This window comes from Neodiprion pinetum, chromosome 7 (genome assembly GCF_021155775.2).
Source record: "Neodiprion pinetum isolate iyNeoPine1 chromosome 7, iyNeoPine1.2, whole genome shotgun sequence".
Classification (NCBI taxonomy): domain Eukaryota; kingdom Metazoa; phylum Arthropoda; class Insecta; order Hymenoptera; family Diprionidae; genus Neodiprion; species Neodiprion pinetum.
Window position 1 is genome coordinate 5,519,958 of NC_060238.1, and position 25,893 is coordinate 5,545,850.

General features: G+C 37.6%; 2 protein-coding genes across 2 annotated transcripts in view; one reads left to right on the top strand and one right to left on the bottom strand.

Annotated features, from left to right (window-relative positions):
* Exn (Ephexin) lies at nucleotides 1-24,076 on the top strand. Its single transcript, XM_046634771.2, has 13 exons — nucleotides 1-1,627; nucleotides 4,833-6,248; nucleotides 6,950-7,461; nucleotides 8,151-8,302; nucleotides 19,546-20,103; nucleotides 20,185-20,282; nucleotides 20,381-20,483; nucleotides 20,573-20,924; nucleotides 21,008-21,121; nucleotides 21,211-21,372; nucleotides 21,504-21,698; nucleotides 22,252-22,568; nucleotides 23,384-24,076. The coding sequence occupies exons 1-13, from the start codon at nucleotides 1,364-1,366 to the stop codon at nucleotides 23,593-23,595; spliced, it is 4,455 nt and encodes a 1,484-aa protein (XP_046490727.1). The 5' UTR covers nucleotides 1-1,363; the 3' UTR covers nucleotides 23,596-24,076.
* The window catches only part of LOC124223101 (transmembrane emp24 domain-containing protein 5), a 5,944-nt gene continuing 3,710 nt past the window's right edge, over nucleotides 23,660-25,893 (bottom strand). Inside the window, exons 3-4 of the mRNA XM_046634790.2 lie at nucleotides 25,809-25,875; nucleotides 23,660-25,646 (exon numbers count right to left, since the gene is read on the bottom strand). Of these exons, the coding sequence (XP_046490746.1) occupies nucleotides 25,416-25,646; nucleotides 25,809-25,875 (298 nt within the window). The 3' untranslated portion in view covers nucleotides 23,660-25,415. The remainder of the gene's footprint in view (nucleotides 25,647-25,808; nucleotides 25,876-25,893) is intronic.

Here is a 25,893-nt window from a genome sequence, read left to right on the forward strand (position 1 = left end):
TTTTTTTTCGTTTTCCTCTCGTACCATCGTTCCGCGAATACCTAAATCATATCGAAAGCAACCGAGATCGCGGATGATCGCGAACGTAGATTGATAAATAAATAACAGCAAACGGCAGTGTTTTTTTTTTTTTTTTTTAAAAGATTTTCAACACGTGTGACGCGTCGATTTTTTTTTTTTTTCGTTTTTGGTTCTCTCGATACTTTTTTGAATTCAGTTTTGTGCATTCTTTTTCACTATTTTTCTTTCACATATGTACCTATACATGTATATGTATATGTATATATATACATGGATATAGGTATATATAAATACAGCTAACTGTACTTGTGGGATTCTTGCACAGTGTACGCAACGTTTTACGAGGCACGGTTATTACATTCGTATATATTATAACGTGAAGCGATCTTACAGTGACAAAGTTTATGATATGATTTCGACATCGGCGAATGGTCGGTAAATAATAATAATTTTCTTGATTATCGTTCGAAGTAATCGTTACCGCGTATTCGAAGAATATACGCATTACCCCGTAACGAATTCACAGCACCGGATATTGTAAAGGAAATTTCGCGGGAAATTCACCTTACAAACATAATACTTGTGGATTTTCAAAGTTTCATGTTTACTTTGTGGTTGTGCGCGTGTGTGTGTATAATAATAATAATAATCGGCATTGTAACACGCGTGACGTGTGATCGTTATGATCAAAGTGATACTGTGTACGTATAATTTATCGTGGGTGCGAATCGCGTATTGATTTTGATTATCAAATTGAGCTCGACGCTAACAATTTTTTCCAAATTTTCTTCAAAAGTGTGCCAAAGAGTGCGGTAAAATTTTTTTTTGTAAAATCGAACTGATCCATCACCTTCGAAGAATTATAGATCGAATGAAATTCCACCCTTCGTTGCGGGCGTTTTTTGAAAGGCGTGATAACGCCCGTTTGGCTTGAGGATAATTCTTATCTGAATTTAGTATATACCTAAGCGTGACAGTATATATATATATATATACATAATATATACAGTCAACAAGTGACACACCTTCCATAGTTTGTTCGAGCTGAATAAGAAGGTAGTGGCAAGGAATTGAAAATTGAGGAAAATTCAAAAGTACCTGTCAGGTACGTGAAATGGTGATCGCAGTGTCACGTGTTTTTCTCAAGATCATCGAATACACATGATTCGAGAAGATAAACGTTGAATTTTCAAGCCGCTAGATTATAGCTGGCTCGACATCATCGCTATATATATACTTATGAGTGTAAATAACAATAGTGAAGAAAAAGGGAGAAGGAATAATAAACGGTATATTTTACCTAATATATGACAGTGGAATGTGCGCCTAGAGTGACTGAGAAATGAGTTATAGATCGCCGACTGCAAATCGGAGCTTTCTTCACAGGAAGCTGCAGAGTTCCTCGACAAAATCTGATGCACCAGCGGATAAAATCGTTTATGCTACGCTAGACTGTTTGGCCTTGAAGAGAGCCAGGCTGCCTTTGCAATTGGTGCCTCTTGACAGCAATGATAGCAATGCCTCGGCTAAGACAGCTGATAAAACCGACGCCGGTAGAAAGGTGGCTAATTCTGGGAAGACGTCGTCTCGACGTCCAAGTTTTAAAGTGAGTCCCATATCGTTTCGAGCTGAGGAAAGTTACATTTTTTTTTTCTTTTTTCTTTTTTTTTACAAGGTGATGGGAAGAGTTTTTTTGATGAAACGGGTACAGATCCTTACAATTGCGGTTCAGAAATTTATTTATTTATTTATTTTATCAGATTGATTTAGTTTTCAAATACAAATACAAGGATAAAAATGCAAACCCATATAAAGGTAAATTTAGTTACCTGTTCGTAGGTCTGATCTATGACTCTTGCAAAGTAGTAGAATAAAAGTTGTAAAAGAAAATGTTTCGAAACATAATAATCGTAATCATACGGAAAACATATTTCTAGTTTTTTAATCGGTATTTATTTATTCGTTTGCTAGATAATACAATGTTGAATATGAGAAATATCCGATCACTGTATCCTATAGAAGTGATAAAAAATATTATATTATTTCCATATACCAATAAGCTAATTTCATAGTTTCTTTTTTATGGTAGTTTTATGGTAGTTCAATGATTTAAGGTCATTATCAAGTTTACCGAAGTATAGATCATCGCTGTTGTAAAACTACTTAGGTGATAAATTTCTTTTCTATATTAAGAACGATTCGGCTTTCATTTCTTGTGCTGCTGCTTGAGCTATAACTGTATAATATTAAAAAAAAAAAAAAATTTACCTAGTAATACACTTTATAAATACAATGACAAAGGAATGGAGATTATTATAAATATTGTTCGAAGTGTAAGAAGATTTGATACAAGCAAGCTGCACACTTAGTGGGATAATTATTACAGTTGTCGGTTGTACCATATTTTCTGGTTATGTGTTGAATCTGGTTATTTAGTTTACTACATTCATTCCAGGGCAATAACCCCCCTAACATCAATTTATTGTAACACTAACAACAAGTTGTCGCAATAGTTGTAGAAGAAAATATACACGATCAAAGAAATTAGTAACATGTATCGGATTTTTTAATTACGGCTAGAAAAGTAATTATCTTTTAGTGCCCATAACTGCAGATTTTTCGATAATGGTAAAAAATAAAAAAATAGTCAAGGACTGTACAGTAACCACGATTAGAAATTTTTCTTACTATATACTCAATCATATATATGTATACACTGACAATGAGAGAAATTTTTAGTTCCGGTTACGGCTCAGTCTTTAACTATTTTCATTTTTTACCAGAATCGAAAAATATAGTTCTAGGTATAAAATGAAAATTAGTTTTCTAGCTGTTACCGGAAAGTCTAGTATCCGTTACTATTCTTTCTCATTACGATCACTGTTGCTATATTTTCTTGCAACTGTTGCGAAAATTTAGTGCTCGTGCAAGAATAAATTGACGGTAAAGCCTTGTTTAACTAAAAAAGTAGAGTAAACCTCACAAACTGATTTTGCGTTGCGATTACCAAAAAAGGATCGACGATATCGCAAAATGTTTACGCGTACCTCGTTTTTCGTAATTCCAACAATATTCAAACAGTTTTTTTAACGATACCTGTTTTATTGAATATTTCTAGTTACTGTGACAAATGAAATTTTCCTCAGTGTACTCGTATCTACATGTGGTATATTCTGACTGTGAAAAAAAATCTTTCTTATCCTCTAAACGTAATTGAAATTTAGCGTGGAATGATAATTGGAATGAAAAGTTGACGAGAATATCAAGTTTTTATGTCATATACATGGATATAACACAGGCGGAATACCTTATACATATACAGTACCTGTAGAAGAGTTGTTTTCAATTTCGAAGCACGAGTGCGGATCGTGTGTGAATATACAGTATAAGCAATATTGTGTATAAGTATTCATACCCATATGTGTAATGAAAATTATCATCATCCTTCACGCTTAGATCGGAAGTTATACTGCAGGTACTCGTGTAAAACATCGAAAGCGATTTTCTCGCGCACGTGGATCGTGATACATCGTGTACTGTATAAGTCGAGCGGACACTTATCTATATCTATATATAATTGTACGTACAGGTGTATTTCCGTAGATGACATTATACAGCTCTACACCGAAGTTGGAAAGCTCGTCGTTTCTTCACCCACACAAGTCTTTGTGGTTTCTTGAAAAAGAAAAAAAAACAAAAAAATTAATTAATACACCTGAGTCGAGGAGACGCGTATTTTTAATTTCGACGTATTTACGCACGTCTACTTCGTCGCACAATAATTATACTTGTACGTAACGAGCGGGTCTGAATTCGGTTGACCTCTGGAGTTAAAGGAGAAAAGGTAAACGACCAAAAAATCGCACCGCGAAAAATTTAGCTATCCCACACTTCGACATCTCATGTATTATTATAATCACGTCTGAAAAGTTATTTGAATATCTTTTCAGGTGTTCGAATTTTCGGACGACACTCTTTGCATGAATTTATAATTATACCGGTTTTATATTGCCAAAAATATAAATAAGAATAGCGAAATTCTTAATGGTAGATAAAATAGCCTTTGTCAGGTCAAGAAGCTTAGCGTACTTGCAATATTTTATTTGTGAATATTTGATGCTCTGTAATATAGTTTGACCCTAAAACAATACAAAATAAATTAATATCGTGCCATTTAACGGAGAAATTCTTCGCGATCAGTTACAGTGAATACAAATAATTATAAATAGATCAGGGAAAGATGAAAGTTCTGGATATGTTACTGAAATTGAAAGAAATGCGATCATAAAATTTATTCACTAGTCGGAAAGAAATTGTTTATTCAGTACAGACAATCACAAAATAATATTCGTCCAGCAGGACTGCTTCGCAAACATTACATAACGTTATATATACTTTAAATGGGGAGAAAATGTTAGTCACAGAGAACACTGTGACTTCCGAGTGTTATTTTATTTTCGATTCGGTTAGGGAAAAAGTGACGTTCGAACCGGAAAATTCGCATTAAAGGCGAAGATCTTGTTTTGTGGATACATGATTCATCCGGTGGCTACTGTGGTTAAAACTCGTACATCAGCGATACTTTATATATGTCACTTCATTTCTCATGCATTTCAAATCGCATGTCGATCTACGTGGTGGAGGGAAATGAAAGTCATTTTTGGATTCAGTACACTTGGAAACATTATAATTAAATTTAAACATAAAAACATTCCATGCAGCTGAGAAAAAAATTTTTTCATGCAGACCCGCGATATTAATATGCGTGGTATTGAGACAAGTTTTAAAATTGAGATTTCACATTTGCGCAGGTTCGATCCGGGTCAAGTTTACACTGGAAGCAGCGACATAAGGTAAACGTAGTGACCGGTAAATTTGAAAACACTCCGAAGGAAAGCGGCGGTAACAGGCAAAGCTTGCTGTCAAAAAACGGGAATACCTCTAAAGTGCCATATCATAAAAATGTGTCGAAAACAGTTCCGGAACTGCTGAACGAGCTTCTGGAGCCTGAGGTGATCACGTCACCGAGCCCGGAACTCAGCAGCAATTCAAACAAGTCAGAGAAACTTAATAGCCATATTCGTAAAAGAAGTAAGACTGAATTGCGGAAACAAACGAACAGGGAATCCGGATTCGCGAATCACGAATCCGAGTCGCAATCTTTGGGAAAGTTACGAAACGACGATGAAAACCGTTCAAACTTCCTGTTGCCTGCAGGATTAATTAATAACAGTTCCCATTTATTTACTTTCTCAAACGAGGCTAACGAGCTGATGGAAACTGGTTATTCTACAATCAAATTGCCCGAAAGTAACCCACTTAACGTGTCCGAAGGAGCTGAAAGGAAAGAAAATTCTTTGGAAAAGGTGCCGAAGAAAACAGGTTCAACCGTTTCAGAAGTAGCTGGAAAATTACCGAATAATAGAACAGGCTTGAAATCTTCGAAGCTGAAAAGCCTGTCTCGGGAAGAATTGAGGAATGTTAAAATATCCGAACCAAAGGATTTCGTCCATATCGCCTCGGTGACGAATCCGAAATTGATAGTGGAGAAGAACAGATCGAATGGTGGGTCGGTGGTGAATCAGAATCGAATTTCCTTGACTTTACCGGCCTGTTTGAACGCTGATGAGCAGAACAGAATCCAGTCGATGACGAAAAACTGGTGCAGTAGAAACCTGACGAACGGGGGAGAGCTGAAGAATGAAATTAAGGCGAGTAGCCATAAATACGTGCCGATGAGCCCCGCCGATCTGAGCAGAAAAAACGTTAAATCTAAGACCGCTTTCTTTGATCAAATGAAAAGCGATGCGGCGGCGACGGGAAAAACGGAACCCCTTAGAAGGTTGCAATGCACGTATGGCAAGGTGGCCGAACGCCAAGAATCCGAAAGGGAGAAAGTACCCGAGCAGCTGGGCAATGTAACTGCAACTGTGGTGAAAACGGGCGGAAACGAGGCCGAGGAGAAAATTTATGAACTCATGGCTGACGTCCCGTCAAGACCAACGCCGAATTCAAGTTTTCTGTGGAGCAGTCAGCAGATGAAAATTTCAAAATCCCTCGCCAATCCAGTGAACGGAACAACTGGCCAGCGAATATCTTACGAGTCGAACAAATTATCATTCGAGGAAAGACAAACCTCGGTTGATTCCAATCCAGACGATGAGTACGAGGAATACGAAGAATACGACGAATATGACCACGTGGGACCGTCCAGAGAATCCGCCGAAGTAAGTCACATTTTATAATCTAATTTCAAGAGGTTTCGATTTCATACTATCGACATTTTTACCCGAAATAATACTCCTCGGTTATTGATAGCGGTTGCTTATGATGTCTATGCATTTGCAAACGGTTTTTATACAACGCTAGCATATTTTAAGCGTTTTCTTATGCGTAAAGTAACCGTTTCTATGACGATAGAGTGGAGTGCAGAAAAGACTACTTTTAATTCCTGCGCATGCGCTGTCGCGAATAAATCTGACGTCACGTGACTAACCTCAATTTCGTATTTCGTGAAAATACGCGTAATACACTGTTGTTGTGTAAAGAATCTTGTGCAACAATATTATTCTTTTACTTGAAAATTAGAACGATAACCTGCTTAACCAGAAAAAATGTTCCACGTAGTTTGTTGTAATACTTTGAGGAAGGTTTTGATTTTTAGAGATGGTGGAATCTCTTGGTGTTATTCGAAAATAAGAATGGGACAATTTTTTATTCAGAAAAAGCTTGCGATACATTTTTTAGATTATTTATTTGGAGTAGGTTTTGGTGGTTAGGACGTGGTTGAATTTTTTGACATTACTCGTTCCAGGTAATTAGAACACTTTCCTCTCTTGTCAAATTGACAATCTATATGAAAAATGTATCCGACTGGGCATTTGAGTCTGACAATGAGTAACGATCATTTTATTTCCATCTTCCATAGAAGTACGATTACGACGACGTGGGACCAACGCTTGTGGAAAAAGTGATCGTATTAGAAGGAAACGAGGAAGACGTTTACGACGATGTGATGCCACCAAGTTATGCATCGATAGGAGAAAACATGTCGCCGGGTGGCGCAAGAGCTGTTCATAGTGATTGTCTTACGGTTCCACATCCTGACGCTGGTCGTTTCTCACCGAAAATCGGGGACTCGATGATGGTTTCTACGAAGGGACAACTTACCAGAGAAGAATTGTTGCAGCAAAACGATAAAGCTAATAGTGAAAACCCTTACTTGTCCATTAACAACGAATACTCAAGTCTCGAAGACCTCTCCTGTGATCGTGACGTCTACGATGATGTTGATCTTCCTCATCAGGAACGCGTCAACAGTTTATACGCTGGTTCTCTATCGGGCTTGAATTCTACCAGAGATGAATCCGAGTGGGAAGATTTGGATGAAACATTGCCGCCGCCACTTCCTCTTCCGTTGCCTCAACGAAATGGAACGAGGTAAATTTAGGCCTGTGTTGATGGTATAAAAAACTTCAACAACCATTAGTGGCACTTCTTTCACCCGAATCGGTGGAAATTACGGTCTCTAAAAACTCGATTAGCAGTATGCCTCCATTTGTATTTTGAGATATCTGTGATTTTAGGGTGAAGTGAAACAAAAATTGTCCTTCAATTTCGAATTTTAACACGACATTACGATAGTTGATAGAAATAAAAATAATGTTTATTACATAAATATCTATAGGGTGATAGAAGTAAAATTAACTTGCTACTATCTTTTGTAATATCGGTGTCCAATTCTCAAAAGGTCAATAACGTGTAAAATCAATTCAAAACATTGTGATTCATTTCAAAATCTATATCCATAAACTGCAACTTCTTCGAATTCGTCAAGTATTTTATCACGCGATCACTTCTTCGAATTGAAAGTTTCGGGTACAAAAATAATTTCTGTAACAACTATTTGGATATAATAACATACTGAATACAGTTTCACCGCAATATCGTTTCAAGTATTTTCGAATGTGGGAAAGTTTAGAGAGAAGTTAAAGAAAAAGTTGAAAGGTTCACAGATCCTCATACTTCTCAGGATAATAAATCTAAATTCGAATGGTGTAGTATTAATTCTCTTGTTTAAATCGCTGCATCTGTTATAGGAATAATTGTTTTTTGATTTCATATTTAAGCACGAAGGGAGGAGAAGACATCCAGTTGACACCTTGTAAGAAAAAGTTGGGACTGACTTGGTCCCACAAAGTAAGAAGACAGCGGTCCAAAGCGTCGCGAAGAAATTCAGCACGATCTTCGGCCCAGAATACCTGCGACCACACCTCAGTCGGTAAGTAGATACAGTTCGTTCCCTCACCAATCGTCTTCTAATTCACGCATTAGTTATTCACATCACGGCGATATATTCCTGCTACGCAATTATCTCCGTTGTTATTATACCTTCTCGACTTTCGTACGCAACAACAACACCGAGAATATGTATAATATGTATACCTATACTTATCCATTTATTAACTTTCGGGTATTCTCGCGAACGGGGTATACTAGTTTACAATCGCATTTTGTTTAAAAATATGTTGTTCATTCGTTATAAAGGAATAATAACACTTGTGAATGTGCTTCAGGGAACTGTATGTCGATAACACATAATTGGTCAAAATTTAACACCGCATACCGGTTAAATTTTAATGAAAAATCCTTGTTTCTGCGTTAATTTTAACTTATATATAAAAAAAAAAAAAAAAAATTCATTTCTATTTTATGGAACTTCAGAGGTGAATTTCCACTAAAATTATTTTGAGTGTAATTAGAGTAATACAGTTTTGTAATTAATATAATAAATTATTCTCATGGTTGGCTCCTTTACACCATACTTGAATTTTTATCATTAATTTTACATATTCTAAAGTCCGAAATGAACAAATTTTCTAGATGCATCAATTGAATGCAACAGGTAGATATACATATATATTTACACGTCAGTCAAGGATATAAATCAAACAGATTATGACTTATAAATTATAATTTCCTCTAATCTTCTTCGTTCTATGCTATACTCGTCTCTAATCGCTTCTTATCTGTGTTCAGCTATGTGACTTGTTCAATGTTTCACCTCCATATTATCAGATATGCATACATGTAAAATGTGTAATGACGTATATACATAACATAATAAAGCTTAACTCTACTCTTGTACTATTCTCTACTATTATAGACATCTATTCGAATCTTAATCTAATCTATTTTCTGTATACTGCAAACTATTAATGGCGAGGCTGCATGTGCGTAGATGTATCTATCAAGTCTGGATAATTATTCACACAATGTATAACATCTTTTTGTTCCTTCATCCTATCTCCGATGTTTCACTTGATTTCCCTGGTTATGTTATCATACTTATCACACTTCTGTTACATCTGCTATCCATGTATTTTTAAACAAAATTATCACTACAGAGTTACTGTATATGCAGACTTGCTAATGGCATGCTTTCGGAGAATTTGGATACCGTAAATGAATTTTTAATTGGTTGGACAAAATTAACCAAACTGTTCTAAAACAACAACATAACAATTACAGCGAAATGATTTGTATGCTTGAAACCAAAGGTACCGATACTTTTTTTTTCCACTTCGATATATTTATAACTATATGTCTGAATGATATTACGTGCAATTGACGTACCTGCTTGCGTTTGATACATCGATCTATTCTGATACGTTGCATCATACAATGTCTGTGGAAATTAATTGAAAACAATTTCAGAGTAACTTTATAAGCATAGTCATTCTGACAACAAGCCGCGCCGCCAATTAATTCTAACCATTGGCCGTAGATTGTACAGTAATTATGGGCACGTAACTCATCGATTGTTACGTGCGTACGTATTATTGTATCACGCCTGGAAATGCACCATACCTTTCATTCGCGCATTAAACAGTGTAAGTCTTTTGAACTGAAAAGTTGAACGATGGTGAATTTCGATTCAAAGTAGCTCGAATATTAAGACTCTTTGGAATTTTTGTGAAAATGTGACGTTATTAAAAAATGCTGGAATCAATGTGTTGATGCACGGTATCGACGTAATTTTGCGAGGGAAATTGATTGGGCGCAATTCGAATACGCTGCGAGTAATGAATTAGAAAAAAAACGGCCGAAAGTTATGAAATTTGCACCAGCTTGTTGAAAAGATGGGAAACGAATACAACGACTTCATAGCTACGAAGTTTCGTTCGGTTGATTTTTAGTATATTTATTGCGTCTTGATGCTAGTACAAGTGTTCGGGTGTCAGTGTGTAGTACGTGAACAAGTTACCAAAAAATATTTAAGTGAATTGGAAAAATGATAAAAAAATGATTGATCATTGCATAAGAAAGCTGACTATTATATCTGGGTGAAGAAGTGCTGTAGATATTACTTGCAGCATCTGAGAAGTGATGTATGAGATAGTATTTGATGTAGTTTGTAAGTATATATTAAGTTACGTACTAAGCACAGGTGCCACGCACCTGCGTAGGTTGCAATATGTACAACATTGTATTGTTTTATGTAACCTGGATTGTAATAAATAATTATACAAATTTCTGTGTGTTTTCTTCGTATTTCCTCCGCAGTTGGTCCTACACTCATTTTCATGTCTTGTTTGCATCGCTCAGGGTCAAATTCGTTGAGACAGAGTCACATAAATCGATTCTGAAACGGAAACTTGTTTGTTCCGGAGATCAGGATATGAGCAAGGCTAACCCCGTTGAATTTTTAGTCTATATTATGTCGATTTTAAATGATACTACTGGTGTCAGGCTACTTCCAGTTGGGAATGAGCAAATCACAGATATTTCAGCGTGAAACTGCTCCTAGTATCAGGAGAACAACTGAGCCGAGGAAGTCGACTAAATGATGTCGACGCTGTGTGACTGAAGGCATGCCTGCTTGATTAGGAGGGCATGTGTTCGCTAATTTTCGCGCCACTCTATCTTAGAACTAAGCAAATCGGAGAAATTTCAGCAAAAATGACTCCTGGTATCAGGAGCACAGGAGAACCGAGGAGCTCTTCTGAAAACAGGGACACATTGATTGACTGCATGTGATGTCGACGCTGTGTGATTGAGGGCATGCCTGCTTGCTTGAGAGGGCACGAGATCTCAAATTTTCGCGCCACTCTCTCTTAGAACGAAGTGAATCGGAGAAATTTCAGCGAAAATGACTCCTGGTATCAGGAGCACAGGAGAACCAAGGAGCTCTTCTAAAAACAGGGACACATTGATTGACTGCATATGATGTCGACGCTGTATGACTGAAGGCATGCCTGCTTGCTTGAGAGGGCACGAGATTTCAAATTTTCGCGCCACTCTCTATTAGAACTAAGCAAATCGGAGAAATTTTAGCGAAAATGACTCCTGGTATCAGGAGCACAGGAGAACCGAGGAGCTCTTCTAAAAACAGGGACACATTGATTGATTGATTGACTGCATGTGATGTCGACGCTGTGTGACTGAAGGCATGCCTGCTTGCTTGAGAGGGCATGAGATCTCAAAATTTTCCCGCCATTTTCTCTTAGAGCTAAGCAAATCGGAGGAATTTCAGCGAAAATGACTCCTGGTATCAGGAGCACAGGAGAACCGAGGAGCTCTTCTAAAAACAGGGACACATTGATTGATTGATCGACTGCATGTGACGTCGACGCTGTATGACTGAAGGCATGCATGCTCCGAGTATCAGGAGCGCAGAAAAACCGAAGAGCTCTTCTAAAAACAGGGACACATTGATTGACTGCATATGATGTTGACGCTGTGTGACTGAAGGCATGCCTGCTTGCTTGAGAGGGCACGAGATTTCAAATTTTCGCGCCACTCTCTATTAGAACTAAGCAAATCGGAGAAATTTCAGCGAAAATGACTGCTGGTATCAGGAGCACAGGAGAACCGAGGAGCTCTTCTAAAAACAGGGACACATTGATTGATTGATTGACTGCATGTGATGTCGACGCTGTATGACTGAAGGCATGCATGCTTGCTTGAGAGGGCATGAGATCTCAAAATTTTCCCGCCATTTTCTCTTAGAACTAAGCGAATCGGAGGAATTTCAGCGAAAATGACTCCTGGTATCAGGAGCACAGGAGAACCGAGGAGCTCTTCTGAAAACAGGGACACATTGATTGATTGACTGACTGCATGTGATGTCGACTCTGTATGACTGAAGGCATGCATGCTCCGAGTATCAGGAGCGCAGAAAAACCGAGGAGCTCTTCTAAAAACAGGGACACATTGATTGACTGCATGTGATGTTGACGCTGTGTGACTGAAGGCATGCCTGCTTGCTTGAGAGGGCACAAGATTTCAAATTTTCGCGCCACTCTCTATTAGAACTAAGCAAATCGGAGAAATTTCAGCGAAAATGACTCCTGGTATCAGGAGCACAGGAGAACCGAGGAGCTCTTCTGAAAACAGGGACACATTGATTGATTGACTGACTGCATGTGATGTCGACTCTGTATGACTGAAGGCATGCATGCTCCGAGTATCAGGAGCGCAGAAAAACCGAGGAGCTCTTCTAAAAACAGGGACACATTGATTGACTGCGTATGATGTTGACGCTGTGTGACTGAAGGCATGCCTGCTTGCTTGAGAGGGCACAAGATTTCAAATTTTCGCGCCACTTTCTATTAGAACTAAGCAAATCGGAGAAATGTTAGCGAAAATGACTTCTGGTATCAGGAGCACAGGAGAACCGAGGAGCTCTTCTAAAAACAGGGACACATTGATTGATTGATTGACTGCATGTGATGTCGACGCTGTATGACTGAAGGCATGCATGCTTGCTTGAGAGGGCATGAGATCTCAAAATTTTCCCGCCATTTTCTCTTAGAACTAAGCGAATCGGAGGAATTTCAGCGAAAATGACTCCTGGTATCAGGAGCACAGGAGAACCGAGGAGCTCTTCTGAAAACAGGGACACATTGATTGATTGACTGACTGCATGTGATGTCGACTCTGTATGACTGAAGGCATGCATGCTCCGAGTATCAGGAGCGCAGAAAAACCGAGGAGCTCTTCTAAAAACAGGGACACATTGATTGACTGCGTATGATGTTGACGCTGTGTGACTGAAGGCATGCCTGCTTGCTTGAGAGGGCACGAGATTTCAAATTTTCGCGCCACTCTCTATTAGAACTAAGCAAATCGGAGAAATTTCAGCGAAAATGACTCCTGGTATCAGGAGCACAGGAGAACCGAGGAGCTCTTCTAAAAACAGGGACACATTGATTAATTGCATGTGATGTCGACGCTGTGTGACTGAAGGCATGCATGCTTGCTTGAGAGGGCATGAGATCTCAAAATTTTCCCGCCATTTTCTCTTAGAGCTAAGCAAATCGGAGGAATTTCAGCGAAAATGACTCCTGGTATCAGGAGCACAGGAGAACCGAGGAGCTCTTCTAAAAACAGGGACACATTGATTGATTGATTGACTGCATGTGATGTCGACGCTGTATGACTGAAGGCATGCATGCTTGCTTGAGAGGGCATGAGATCTCAAAATTTTCCCGCCATTTTCACTTAGAACTAAGCGAATCGGAGGAATTTCAGCGAAAATGACTCCTGGTATCAGGAGCACAGGAGAACCGAGGAGCTCTTCTAAAAACAGGGACACATTGATTGATTGATTGACTGCATGTGATGTCGACGCTGTGTGATTGAGGGCATGCCTGCTTGCTTGAGAGGGCTGGTGATCGCTTGCCGAGCGAGCCACGAATCAAAAGTGTCGACCGAAAAGAATAAAATATATACCTTATTTCTAAAGAGGTGATACAGATAAATCAACAACTCACAGGTTTAAAGTTTCAGTTTCAGTTTATTTAATATTCCTTAATCGTAGTACAAGTATTTTGGTTTCAGTGTATAGCATAAATATAGTGTTTCTTTTAATTATCTAATAATTTCTGCGAAAGAACCAGATAAGAATTCGTAGACGTTCTGTCAATTGAGTTCTGCATCTTAAATCAATCGAACTCTGGATTGCTTTATATTAGGATGTGAGAGCTATAACATAAACTTTGTCATTGTTTGTCATTTTTTCATCAACGATACGGATTGTAACATAATGTCCACCGATTTTGTGTTGTTTCTTGAAGTACATTCACATTAATTTCAGACTTTTATTTCTACCTCAAGATCGAGAACTCTACACAAAATTGAATAACGTCGAAACAAATATCAAAATGGAACTGCGTTGACACCTCTGACAGAACTATTAGCCAATTTTTGGATGACGTTGAATGTTCAAGCTCAAACGATTAACTCAATTGGTTCATCACTTATGTTCGATTCCATGCCAATTTCTTAACTCATTCCTCGCGCAAGAAGAAGTACTCATTAGCTTAATACTTTACTGGGTACTCTGATTAGCAGACATGATTATTACCCAGAGGGTGAATTCTTATTTCTATACAATGTATTCAGGCCTAATTCTGATCATATTGTAACAGCGGATGGACGTTCATAAGTGCGAAAGAAAAGGAGTCCGCATGTTACAGTGCAATTGTAAGAACCAAATGCCAGACAGAACCGTTCAATCGTGATGAGCTTAGGACATACTAATGTTACATGAAATGCTATGCTTTTACATAGAGTACAGAAAAATACTTTCGCAGAACATTATTCTATTAGTAACCCAAAATAAATTAGGTTTCAAGGTACTCAAGGTGCATGAGCGCTTTATTTAAAATAAATTTGGAATTTGTCACATTTATGGTAGAACGCTGAAATCATGCCTGTTTTACATCTATCGTTCAATCCTAGATATTAATTTGATCATTATACAATTCGTGCTTATATAACTAAACGAACGAATTAAATACTAAGGCATGCCGTTGAACATAGGCTTAAATATTACAGGTTTCAATTACAGACATCAGATAAATCGTCACCTTTTGCACAAAAAAATTAATTATTCATAAGATGTTTGCATCACACAGCATTTCTCCAACACTATGCATCCGCATACATAAATCGTTGACATCAGAAAATCGATTCTTCATTGGTGGTTCGATTGTATAATTCACGAGAGTATTTTTCGTTCGTATGAGAATAGAAACTCTGGTGTGAATCATGTGTTGAAGCGACTGTGAGTCCATACGCCATGTGTAAATACCATACTTTCGGTTCTACATATTTCGCCCAACTGATTAGCGATGATGTTTGCCTCTCGCCGTGACAAACTCACTATGCTGACGATGGTGGTATGGGTGCACATATCGTAGCCTGAAACACAGCCAAGCATAAAGTAATATTATAGATGTGTTGAATCATCGACACAAGAGTCACGCGCTACATGTACCAAGTAAAAGTTTGTACGTGTTACGCGTGACCATGACCACCTAACGATCACGATAATCACGATGACCACGATCTTCACAATCAACTTTCCATCAATATCCTGCTCGTACTTATTAATGCACAATGCGGATTGGATTGTTACGTGTACGTTGTTGCAAACGGTATTTTCAAAATGTCGGGAAGGCCGAAGCCGAAAGTATCAAACCGATATGAAAATTTTCTGTGTATCAAATTTACGTGATTCGGCTTGAGTTGATGAATTTTTATAACTTTATTGTGTATACAGCGAGTAAATTATAGCGGCTATAAAATTTGGAGTAAAAAATCGATTACCGATTACACTGGATTAAACAACGAAGCGTTCGAAATTAATTTTTTGAAGTAATAATGATAACAATAACCAGTAATTGTAGTTTGCTGCAATTACCGACTGGATTCAGATCACGATCTATTTGAACGAGTCGGTAAGCGTAGAAAACTGTATCTTCAGGCCCATTTCGGCTCACCGGATATATCGCGCATGCGTATTTAGCCGTTATTGGAAATCCTTACCTTATAGATCAGCAGGAAGCAAAAAGAGTCACGTTCTCCTAAAATTACCTTCAGCTTCAGGCCTGTATCTAGAAATTAATTACACATGTTCATGTATCCGACACAGGTATAATTCATGACTTTGATACTGCATGTGTGCAAGGTAAAAGAGGTGAATTATTTTTCAAATATGTTTTTAATCTTGTACGTTCGTGAATATCACGAAAATTGATGCGAGGAAATTTTTGACAAATATTTAACGCTGTCTCCAACAATGCTGGACAAACTTATTTTTTGTGATGGTCACTTGTTCATCTCGAAAGAGGTTTGATCTGATATTATCAATAGGAGGATTATACATTTCTGAAAATTTATAATGTTTCAAGTAACTAGATGAATTTTTCATGAAAAGAAAAGTCTCTCGTATTAGAAAGATGTGTACAACTTTCAATCGCTCCACACATGTACTTATTGTCGGTGCAACGAACTGATCGTGACAAAAATAAAAGCCAGTTTGACTAAAATTTACATATATACTGTATACCTTTGATATTCTCAAGTTTGCATACTTCTGGAAGCCTCATCTGGTTTTTAATCCGGTTAGCTTCAAGCTGCGTGGGATGGAACGTCTCGCATTCCCATGATTTTATAGTCAGCGAAAGCAATTCAATTTTGCCTGCACAATGGAATAATTATGCTTCAGCGCAACCTTATGCCATACTTTTTTTCTTCATATGTGCAGTATACTACGTGAGCATACTCCAAGTATACATACGTAATAGAAATGGACAACTAACACCCACTTGAACACACACACACACACACACACACACACACACACACACACACACACACACACACACACACACACACACACACAAACACGTTAGACCAGGACTACAACCATAAAGAGTGAAATTTATTTAGTAGAAATTAAAACTTAAATCGGTTTTCAACACTTTCTTCATTCTGATTATGATCGTTTCTCAAACGGCGGAATCACACTTATGTGCAAATTGTTGCACCTTATTATACCACACAACGTGTTCTAAACAGAGTTTTTACCTCAAAGATCTATAGCTTCAGCAAGGCAACCGATTTACCTGATAATCATTCGAGTGTCAAGTTATGTAAATTGAGTCAGGGGAATTGCACAAAAATTATTAAACTATCATGATGTTATAGTATAACATTCACGTACGTTCGTGTATTGGTGTGTGGTATACCTTTATGTGGTACCCTTGCACTAGTCTTTTACTAATATTCGGTTGTAGGCATCTATACTTCACATTACAGAATCCACTGGGCAAGTACTGACGCGAAGAAAAATGTTTAAAAAAATTCCAGTGCAAGAAAAAGCAATGTTGCAAAGAAACGCAAGTGCTGTTACGAATACGTATAACACGAATCGCGTTATAGTGTTCGTATATGACTTGAGTAGAGAGACCAAGTGAAAGCGCGCGATATCGCGTTCTCAGTCGATTCTGAGCCTCGAAGCTCTAAACGTGCGCGGTGCCGGTCCTGAGGTTTTAACATTCAACTTATACAGTAAGGTATTCAAGTCGCGTTTTCTGGAGGCTAGCGCGACGCAAGACTGGGACAAGGCTGGCTGTCAAATTCAATGGAAAGAAATTCAAACGTTGTGCGTGATGAGTTGATAATTTCGTAATGAGGGAAAGCTTACGAACATTGTCTCGGAGGCCGAATACTCAGGGTAAGTTCCTCCTTGGAGAAAATCGAACTTCTACTTGCGGATACTACTCTATATATACCGTGTACATGTATGTATATACCTGCATCAACGCGATGTAGTCTGAGGTGTGGTGAGATCATGCCGTGGGTTAACCTTGAGATTCGTTTCAAGTCGCTGTCAGCCTTGGTACCGGATCGGTATTGCTGCTTGGTTCCCAAGAGAGAAAATTCATCCTCGCTAATTCGGATTGCGATGATGGCATTTTGAAGGATCAACAATTCGAGTGTGGCCTAGTTCAGTTGAGACTTTTGGTTCCTGTTAGAGACGAACTAAGAGAGGTGCAAGAGTTGTCCTGTTACGTTAACGAAGGTCCTACACTTCCTGATTTAATTTAATAGATACCACGATCGTTCATTCTCATCGCTTTTCAAACTACGATCTTGCTTTCAATTAAACTGGTATCCGATGATGCACAAGTCACGTGACGATTCGCTTAATTATCATTGGCATCCGTTAATGGACCTTGTTCTGAGGTCTCGCTTTATTCACGCATGGACATTAATGTAATACGGCGTAACATTGTAATTCTTTCCGGATATCTCAGATACCGGGTACAATTTAAATGTGACGTCTTCGACTGGATGTCATTAGTATTTTATTATAGTCAACGCTGTTAAGTGTAACTTAACAATCTGTGAACGTAACTGCCTCTTAATGCATAATATGTAATTTACTTAGTCCACCGATTAGAGGCTTACGATTTGGAATTGAGAAAACAAGCGCAAAGAATTGTAAAGGCTGTTTTAGCCTTGCTTAAAATTGATTTAATTTTTTTACTACTACTACTAAAATTATATAATACTTACTAAAATTAATTTACTAAAAATTTTAAAGATCGAGTATTTATATACCTGTTGAATAGCATCTTTAAAGAATTTTTTGTGGGGGTGATAGCTGTTTTCCACGAAGCACAAAGGCTCAAAAATTGTTCAAAAGACCCGGGACAGTCGATTTAAAAATGTTATTTGGGTCTTTGTGCCTTGTGAATTTCGCCTCTGTTCGCCAGAATTTGCGACTACAAAAATTGCTCTCGAGTTGATTGTTGCCATGGTTTCCAAATCCTCTAAAACGGATATTCAATTCTTTTTTCACTTAAAGAAAATATGCGCACAGAGAAAAACGGTTCTGTCAAGTTTACAATTTGCATATATGTAAAGCTGTCGCCCATCTCTATCGTCTCACAATCTGAATATTATAAGATCCTTTGCTTTTCAGCATATTCATTGCCGCATAATCGTTATAGCTACCTTCAGTAGAATATATCCACCGTTCCGTGACGTAGTTTACAACATGCAAAGAACTAGGATGCGATACCCAAACCTGTATAGGCGTTTGAAAATATCCATGATGTTGCTTCACGATCAGTGGCCTAGGAAACTGTATCCATTATGCTTACTTTCCACTTGCAATCCCTGACCACGATACCAAGATGAAAACTTTTGATTCGATCTAACAACAAGTCAATTTTCTATCCATTCGAATATTTCTAAACGTACCTATCGTATCTGAATATATTGTAGGCAACATTCCAGATCGTAAACTATTGAAGACAGAGGATGAATACTAACGTTTTATGAATACTAGACTAAAGAATTGTCGAAGCTGTACGAATTCTTCAATTTTCACTACTGCAATTGAATTTTGGCTGAATGTCGTTGCGATTACATATTCAACGAAATTCGATTCAATTATACGAGAGTGGAGTGTGGATTGTGTAATTAATTTAAGTAACATTTGCTTAGTCCTAATGCTTTTGTCAATATCACCTGATTTTCCTTCCTACTTTTAGACGAGTACTATTTTTCTTTCGTGCTTATTTGATCCGCTTTCTTCGTAGCATCACGATTCAATAACTCTTCATTCATAAATTAACATCCCTTGTTAAGTGATTATCCAGATAAGTTGTTTTTACTTCTCTCAGCGGATAATTCTACGTGTAATTTTTTTCCAATCAGACTCAGGATCCGATAACAGCAACTACGAGTCACTCTATTCGTCGCAACTCGATGACTTTAGTTCGGACTCTGAAACTGAGAAAGAAAATCCAGAAGGTAATGGCTTGTCTCCGGATAAAGATGACGTCTACTTGGAAGCACCTTCTCGGCCAACGCCACCGCCGCCAAGAGAGGCAAGTCTTACACAAACCTTGGGCAGAAGAATGAAGTTGTTGCGCCGTACTTGGAGCCTCACTAAAGGGAGCTTGGGCAGGATACGCAAGAAAAGCGCGGGCGAGCATGAAACCATCTACAGTGAAACCATCCCCAAGGATCCAAGTGCAGGGAACCAAGTCGGTACCAATACTGCCGATCACAAAAAGTACTTCAGCTTCAAGAAACATTTTCGCAAGAGTGTAATGGGACTGTCAACCTTCTACTTGGACAACAATGAGAATAACTTTAGCGTAACTTATGCCAATGATAAGGAGAAAATTTATAGCAATGGAAATTGGTCGAGTGGTGAATCGAAGAGTTGGCAAGACGACGACTCTGTACAGTCCCAGAACAGTAATGCAGGTGTGTAATAATCGACCCGAGCTTTCAAATTTGTAAGTTATTCTCAAACGTTGATGTGTTTTTATTTACCTCAAATTACAGACCGATGTAGTCTTCTCGCCGAAGAACCTCTCTATCAATTTTACGCTGCTGCCGCTGCCAGAGTTGCCTTCGAATCTGACTCCGACGGCTATGAAGAGGTAAATCGTATTTAAATTTCATTTTTGATGAGACATAGTTCCTCTCGAACTTCACTCCGGAAGCGATCGATCAGTTTTCATCTTTGTCTTCTTCGCAGGTCGAAGGTCTGATTCCAACACAAGCTACGACTGACCTCGCAAAGCCCGGTCACAGAACCCTATGGTGTCAAACGCCTCAAGTTGTGAATAACGGTCTTCATCGTGAGTTCCACTACTACAACTAAATAAAGCTAATTATGATATTTCAACACTTAACAGCCCGTGTAATGAATCGCAATGTTTGATCACAGAAAAACTTACTGCCGAAGAGCGGAAACTACAAGAAGCCAAATTTGAGATCCTTACTTCGGAAGCTTCGTATTTGAGTTCACTGCGCGTTCTTGAAGAAGAATTTGTCAAGAACGCAGAATTGAATTCAGGAATCTTGTCCCCGTTGGAAAAAGAGAAACTTTTCGGCGGAGTTCCTGGCATCCGAAAAGCTTCCGAAAGGTTATTGGCTGATTTAGAAAATGTTTGGATGGATGATCCAATGATGTATGGTTTACCAGATGTCTTATTCAAACATGCAAAAAGGTCCTGCAATGTCTATGTGCAATACTGCTCCAACCAAGTCACCATTGATACAACTCTGAAAGAGCTGAGGTAAGTTGATTCCGATTATGAGGCCAAATAAATACCAAGCTCTGATCGATATAGTTATTTGTAATATTACATCTTACTTACAGGGGGAGAAAGGGTTCTAAATTTCTAGAGATTCTATTTCGTATCGAAACACATCCCGCCTGTCAGAGTTTATCGCTACATTCCTTCCTTATGCTGCCCATGCAAAGAGTTACAAGGTATTGATTACAGTAATCGACGTAACCGGTATAAAAGTATTCATGATTGAAAGACAACAATTAACTACCCTCATTTTTCCATATCTTAGACTGCCTTTGTTAGCTGACGCAGTTTTGACTAAACTCGGATCTGACCACCCTGAGCGCACTTTGTGGGAAAATGTTTTAGCCAGCTTGAGCAGGGTGGTAACAGAGTGCAATGAAGGGGCGAGAGCTGCTGGAAGACAAGTTGAAATGGAAGCATTAGCACGGTACGCAAAATCATGTTGAACACGTTTTAATTAAGTGTGCTAAATGATATTTCTAATTTCGGCAATCATGGAAACTCGTCATACAAAGTTGAACTATTAAATATATAACAACGCTGTTATCCTCATTTCAGAAAGTTGGAGTATTCGCCGAAGTTAACACCAATAACATTGAGGGACAGATATTTAATTAGAAGTGGTCCAGTCATTCAACTCTCGCCTAAAACAGACGGTGATTACAAGTTGACTTTCGGAAAAAGGCTCACTAAGACTTCGTTGCACCTTTTCTTGCTGATGGACTACCTTTTGGTCACCAAGCCGAAATTAAGGTGAGTCGATATTATCTGAATAAAAAAGTGTGTCATTAATCTAACGATGTCTTTAATAGTATACTGATTAGACTTAACCCACTTGAAGTTTATCAGAACTGGCAAACATTTCACTTCATTGAATAATCAAACAACTTGATTCCAGTTGATTACATTCAGGTATGCTTAATCCCACTTCCTCAAAACGATTAGTTATAAAATTTACTGCCGTTTCGGGCCTTGATTTGATCTATAGTTTTACACTCTAAAATAATGTGAAATTTTCGGAGGAATTAGTAAATGTACGCTTGTATTATTCTTTGATATAACTGGCTCAGGCGATTGGAATTTGAAAGTAAAATAATGGTATAAATGACGGTGAAAATGATTTTTCAGTTTGACGTGAACATAAATTGACAATCATTGCATTAGAATACAGTCCAACCAAATTTACTATTCAATAATACAAAGTGGATACAGCCAAGAAGACTATAGACCAGTCTTCTTAAGGATACAGTTAATCCTGTGCGCTGTCCGACTGTTTAACTAATGCTTATTTTCTTTGTTGGTTTAGCTCTCACGATGAAACGTATACAGTGATTGACATATGTAAGAGGAGTTTAGTGACAATGGAATCAGTTACGGAAGATTCGCCGTGGGCTGGTCGTCATGCAATGATACTAACGTTGCTTGAAAATCACATGGGACGCGAAGTGGAATTTGTTTTGACGTGCGAGAGTGACACAGAGCTTATGCGGTGGATGGATGTTATCAGTCCACCAAAATCTAGTCTTATTGGTGAAACGCTGTACGAGAGTTGGGACTGTCCTCAAGTAATGGCGGTGTATTCTTATGCACCTGTGCAACCGGACGAGCTTGCTTTACACCCTGGTAAATTGATTGTGTATAAAAAGTGAAAAGAAGATATCATATAGGTCTTGCAAGTAATGTGCAGACATTTGTCTCTGAATTAGGGTGGGGGTCAAAACTTGGAAGGATCTATATTTGAAATGGCCAATATATCGAAATTTCAAACATGCGGAAATAAATTAACGAAAGATGAATTGTTCGAAATCTCGATTAGATAGATCGATGGAACGACTACTAATCAGTAACACACACTCATCTTTCGTTATTTTATTTCCGCGTGTTCGAAATTTCGATACATCGGCTATTCCAAATATTGATCCTTCTAAGTTTTGACATCCACCCCTAAATTTTATTCTCAAAGGAATATAAATTTTTTTAGCTCATGTTAGAACTTTTTCAGAGAAATTTGTCTACTTTTGTAAATATTGTTCGCCTAGCAATGGACGCAGTCTTTGGATTCTTAAATTCCGAAGACGCCGTCGAGCATGGCGGTAAACATACGTTGACTAGGTCTTATTTAATAATAAAAACGGATTTTTAGCGCGTATTTTAATCCACATCGACTTAATGTCACAAAATGAAAGTACGACCGCTTGCATAATGGTTTCTGCGTTCTGATATTTATGAAATTTATCTACATCGATCAGCTGAATCACTTCTGACGCCATATCGTCAACGGATATGTCGACAAGGATATGGTTATGAAATACAATTAATTAACTTCTACGCGATATTCCTTCGAGTCAACTTGGTTGCTAACCAACCTTGCAATGTTGGCATATACATGTTTCTACTTCAAAATCTACGAGCGATTACGTTTCATTTTTATTTTTCAGGAGACGTTATAAACGTCCTACGAAAAATGGCGGATGGTTGGAATCACGGGGAAAAACTATTAGATAGCGAGCAGGGTTGGTTCCCCGCAAATTATACAAAAGAAGTAGCCTCTGAACATGTCCGTGCAAGAAATCTTAAGCAAAGACATCGGCTCCTTGCTGTTACAGGGAATTTGCTTCAGAAGAGAGGCAGAAATAGCGTGACGCACTGACTCAGTCCTGAAGAAAAAAATATTCCACGTAAATGATTATACTCAATCAATTTTTATACAAATGTATATGCATATGTATACGTTATTGTACAGTAAAAACCTGTGATATGTCTGAACAACGGGTGAAAAATTTCATCCAATTTGCAACTTCGTACCGGCTGCAAATCGGGACAGAGTTAACAGAGAATGCAGGAGCATTATCAAATTATTATGTAAATCCGATGGCTGTAGGAATTCGTCAACCTTTTGATCAAAGGTGTTTACCGACTAAATATTATACTCGAACGAAGTTTACGCTGAGCAAACACTGCTTTGTAATACTCGAGCTGCGAGGCTGCCGGCACACATATAAAAGTACTTGACAATCTGGAAGCTTATACTCTATATATCATAAATGTCGTACTTTAGTGCTCAAATACATAGTTAAATCAAAAAGTTTTACATTGTACATAAAGAAATAAAATAATATTTATTTATCGTAGCTACAATCTTCATCCTACTCATTTTCACCATATGTAGGTACTAATGATTAATCCAACTAGTATCATCCGTAAAAATCTAGTCCCTGAAATGTATGGCCATTTTTCCATGCTATTGGACTGGATTTTTCACGATAGTATTAGCAAACTTAAAATCGTTCAGAAATACTGAACTTTTCAGAAAGGACGAATCTGATGATTAGTCAAGCCTACATAATGATCTATAAAAATATGAGAAGAGATTACTTAAAAACCCGTGCTTATCAAAAGTAAGTGAACCTTTATTAATTTTTCAAAAAGTTATAGACATATGCAGATATTCAACATCATTTTTACAATTATAAATTTAGATTTCGTACATGTATGTATTTTTATGCCCACAGTTGAAGCTCTACCATACATATACGTACCCATATGAGAATATTCTTAATTACTAAACTTGGGGCGCGTTCTAGTAAAACGAAGATTTTAGATTCGCATGTGCAAATCCTAACCCTTCGATCACCAGACCTAGAATCTGATAATTCAAGATTCTAGGACTTATCCTAATAGTGTAGAATCGTTGATGACCTTAATTGTGAAATGGAAAATGCTTTTAATTCGATTCACTTTGACCACTCTCGTAAGAGTCTTTTGTTTGTTTTCTTTAAGAAGAAATTGAAGAGGCTTCAGTTATGTTATTTCAGTTTACAGAATTTCATGCTTATTCAGGAATAAGGGAATGGGATTATGGGTATAGATTGACGAGCAGGAAAATCTAAGAGTTACGTATAACGAATATTGGAAGTAGAACTGGAGCGACGTAGCAAGTAAAGATAAACGTAATAAATTGATTTCACCAGTAACTAAAGTATTAAATTCATAAAATGATCAGTACAAGTTTGTCCTAGTACCAGAAGCTTCATTAGCACGTGGACTGAATTAAAAAATTTGAAAAACTGGAATGCGATGATTTGACATTACATATAATCGAATCGTATTGTTGACTTCGTTTCAGTGAGGCGTTTTTTTTTTTTTTTTTTTCTTTTTTATCTTGAACGGAATAACCGTAAGTACGTATAGTGAGTACAAGAATTGGCACAGTTCATCTGTCAGTATACTGAGCAACGGTTGATATTTAGACCTGTTTGTAATCTAGTATAGTTTTAACTATTTGCCATTTCAAGTATACGTACATTATTAAAATTTTACGTAGACACAGAATTGAATAGATAAAGATGTAGATCATGTTCAGTCAAGTATGCAAAGAGAATAACGCAGTGGAAATATATTCTAGTATAAAAAACACCGCCAATTCTTATTTCTACACTATTTCAGTCGATTGTTTTTTCTCGGATATACTTATATCCGTACTCTCGAGTATCCGGACGGCTTCACTTCAAATAATCTCCTTACGAAGTAAACTTGCAGCGTCGTTGTTGCTGTTATCACTAACAATTGTGCGATTGACCAATTTTGTACATAGGAATTATTATCCAATAATAAATTTATGTCTCTAGCCTCCCGACTTCGACTCAAGTGCTGAATTTGCAGCATCTCATTGATATTCTTCTCAACTCCAACAATTGTTCTCTGAAAATGATTAATTATGTTTAGTAAAGAGATGAGGGTATGAAGTATACAAACACGAAATAAACCACTGTAATTAATAGTTGGTATAATATCATTACCTTATTTTGAATTTATCATTAAAAAATAACTATTAAAGTTATGTATTCTTAGTGAATATCTTACCGTGAAATTTTCAACAGATAGATTCAACTCGTTGAGTTCTTTTGTGAATTTATCCCATTGATCGTATCTGCGCCAAGTATAAAAA